Raw genomic sequence first — 3516 nt, 5'->3', positions numbered from 1 at the left:
TGTGCACACACACACACACACAGAAAGAAAGAAAGAAAGAAAGAAAGAAAGAAAGAAAGAAAGAAAGAAAGAAAGAAAGAAAGAATAGAACTTCAGGATAATAAATAAATGTAGATAATTCAGGATAAAATAATTCCAGATTATTAGCTCTGTTTTTGACTTTGAATGTCTGTCTGTCTCTCTCTCTCTCTCTCTCTCTCTCTCTCTCTCTCTCTCTCTCTCTCTCTCTCTCTCTCTCGCTCTCTCTCTCTCTGTGTGTGTGTGTGTGTGTGTGTGTGTGTGTATGTGTGTGTGTGCTCGCTCACTCTCTCTCCCCCAGGCATGGCAGTGTTGAGTCTGAGCACGCAGCACTTCATCGCAGGCCTCATCACGACGCTCACCTTTACCTGTATGATGCACTGCACACAGAGAGCTGAGGAGAACATCCAGGTACAGTACAAGCACACCTGATCCTAGATCAGTGGAAAAAACCTCTCTACCCGCACTGTGTACACCAGGCAACGGTGTGTACTGATCCTAGACCAGTTTACTTAATCCAAACGTCAGATTGAAGCAAACTGAAGACACAAAAACAGGACAAAAGTGTTGCTTCATTTAACACCATGTAAACACTGTTACTATGGTTACAGGTTACTGTAGGCTGCATGTGTAGAATAACTGGTTGTCACTTCTGTATCAGGATGAGTGCATTAATATTGGCACCCTGATCAAACAGAATCAATTCTATAGTGTTGTGGTGTAAATTCATATAAATGACATGCATCCAAAACAGGATGTCTGGGTTTTTTTTTGTTGTTGTTTTTTTTTTTTTGCTTGTCACATCCCACTCTGTGAAGTAGATGTAGTGTTTATTTCTTTCTATGAACGCTCTGACAAAGACAGCAACACGCATGAATCCCCATATCGGTGCACAGTGTTTGAATTGTGTGTGATTTTTGGGACTCTGAGTGTGTTCGAACGCTCTCCGGCCTCGTCCCTGTTACACACCTGCCTCTCTCAGACTTCACAGGCACATTCTAGTGTCACTCATCCACTGTGTAGTGCGAGCTCCAAGCTTTCATATTGACACATCAAGAGGAACGAAGTGCTGCCTTCTTTTCACAGACGCCTCATCAACGCCAATCACACACGTTTAAAAAAAACACACGTTTTTGAATTCTATTATTACTACAAATGTAAATTTTAAAAAAGAGAAGTAAAAAAAAGCCTGACACATTAAAGTACATACAAGAAAAACTGAGGAAATGTCAATCTGTCCCTGAATTTTAGTTACTTCAGTTCTCTGACTCTTAGTTGCACTAATGATATGCTGCACATATCACTAAAACCTGTGTGTCTGTGTGTGTTCAGTCATCAGTCCGTTTGTGTTCCTAAGGCAGTATTGGGTGACGGATAGGTGATACTGTGAGTGCTTGTGAAAAGCTCCGGAGAGAGAAACACAACACTTTAAACAAGTCTGCAGAAATAAAAGTGCTTCACTTGACTCTAGTGGCCGAGCTGAACGAACGAGGGAAGTGCCTGAGTGCACGGTTAGCGTTCAAAGAAGCCATACAAAATCTTAGCAAAGCTTCCAGGCATGTTATTTGTAATCACAGGTTCTTTTGAGTTCAACAAAACACCAAAATAAATTTATTTATCAGGTTGTTATAGCAACTCAATGTGTACATTTTTGTAATAAGACTGAAAACTACCGACCTGTCAGACCAGAGGCTTTACATCCCAAGGTAATAAACTTAATAAGATTTGCCCCTATGTAGTGCACTATATGGTCATTAGAAAGCATTTTGGATTTCAACTTCATGTATTCTGAGGATTATTTATGTTACTGTTCATTAATAATCGTCTATAAAGTCCATGCTTAAGATGAAGCTAAAGATAAAATGTTGGCTAATACATGTTGTTTAAAGAGACCTTAGGTTGCAGAGAGTGTATATAAAGCCTGCTCTATTGCGGGAAAAATATATAAATTCTTCTGTCACCATAATTTCTGACCTGAGGAAAATGATAGACTTAAACCTGAACTGAAACACCTGAAGTGATGGAAAAATAAAGCTCCAAAGTCGGCTAAACCGATTGAGTTCTGGTGCCTCTTTCATGGACTCTGGAGATCACAGAGACCCAGGAATGGTTTTGTTTGAAAGCTAACAAAAAACTTTTTTTAACTGGTATAACATGGTTGTGTAACATGTTATCGAATAACACACATCGTCTAAGACGGAACAGGGAGTGTATGTACAGCCTGTGGGAAAAACCTGTTAGATGGCAGAATGATGATTAAGTTTCAAATAAAATGATGCTCATGATCAAAACAGAGATGATTTACACTGCATTTGTGCAGATAAAGTTTAAGAAAAAATCTGCTTGAGGCAACTGACTTATTTCCTCACATTTGTAGTTAATAAGTAGTAATTAGTCATTATTGATATTTAATAATGACTCATTCCCTTTTTTTCCTATTTCAGGCAACTCACTACAGTTTCTTGGCCACCCTGGAGGTTTTAGGGAAGTTGTCATTCAGCGCCCTAGCCGGAGCCATAGTAGACACGGTGGGCTTCCCTATCGCCTTCCTCCTCTTCCTCTTCCTCACCTCCAGCAGCGCCCTACACGTCTGGAGAGCCATGGACACGGGAGTGCTGAAGGAGCAACTCAAAGAGCAGCCACAGTAAATCAAGGGCCGGAAGAGAGACTGTGTGTGTGTGTGTGTGTGTGTGTCTGTCTGTGTGTGTGTGTGTGTGTGTGTGTGTGTCTGTCTGTGTGTGTGTGTGTGTGTGTGTGTGTGTGTCCTGAAAGAACAACTACAAAGAAGAAGAAAAAAAGGAATTTTCTGCTTGAAATGCTGGATGCATTACTTAAACCAAACATTTTCTATATATTCAATGCGTATTAGAACGAAGCAGCATCCATTGAGTACATCAGGGTGTGAAAAGCCTTCACAAAAAGCAATAGCGATTAGCAATACCGCAGTTAGATTCAGCCATTTCAGTGGGATTCAGCACTGTGTGGTTTAACCATGTCAGTCTCCCATCTTCAGTAGCTGCTTTATCCTCTGCAGGGTTACAGGAGTTTATTGCAAATCACTTAATGCGTTTCATTAAACTAACACTACTCATTAACACAGAAGTGTACAGAATGCCAGTGTTGATTTGATCACTTTTACTGCTTTCCTTCATTCGTCTTTAGTAAATGGTTTATCCTAACAGCAGAGTCACAGAGAAAATATCACAAGTGGGTTAAAACTCCTAATTATAGCAGCTACAGGAGAGTGGGGGTGTTTGGGCTGGGATACAATACGTATAAAACTACGTTAATCAAAGTAAATTAAATAATTACATTTTTGCATTTGTCTCTTAGCATCACATTTACCCCCAGAATCACCCTCTTACAGGTAACAGACACGCTACAGGTTAGAAGGTTGGTGCTGTTAACTTGTGACCAGGAAAAACAAAGATATTGCAGCAGAATAAAAGTGATCACACTAATGTAGTGTAAATGCACATGCTTCAAATCTTCAAACCA

The 3516-nt window shown here is 40.0% G+C and overlaps 1 protein-coding gene across 3 annotated transcripts in view; it reads left to right on the top strand.

Annotated features, from left to right (window-relative positions):
• The window catches only part of mfsd3 (major facilitator superfamily domain containing 3), a 16554-nt gene extending 13774 nt beyond the window's left edge, over positions 1–2780 (top strand). For all 3 annotated transcript variants that reach the window (XM_027141325.2, XM_027141332.2, XM_027141335.2), the window contains exons 5-6: positions 320–429; positions 2463–2780. In XM_027141325.2, coding sequence (XP_026997126.1) covers positions 320–429; positions 2463–2666 — 314 coding nt within the window. In that variant the 3' untranslated portion in view covers positions 2667–2780. The remainder of the gene's footprint in view (positions 1–319; positions 430–2462) is intronic.
• Positions 2781–3516: the final 736 nt, after the last annotated feature.

This window comes from Tachysurus fulvidraco, chromosome 9 (assembly GCF_022655615.1).
Source record: "Tachysurus fulvidraco isolate hzauxx_2018 chromosome 9, HZAU_PFXX_2.0, whole genome shotgun sequence".
Classification (NCBI taxonomy): Eukaryota; Metazoa; Chordata; class Actinopteri; order Siluriformes; family Bagridae; genus Tachysurus; species Tachysurus fulvidraco.
The sequence above is the reverse complement of the archived record's forward strand: the minus strand, read 5'-3'. Positions and strand labels throughout refer to the sequence as shown.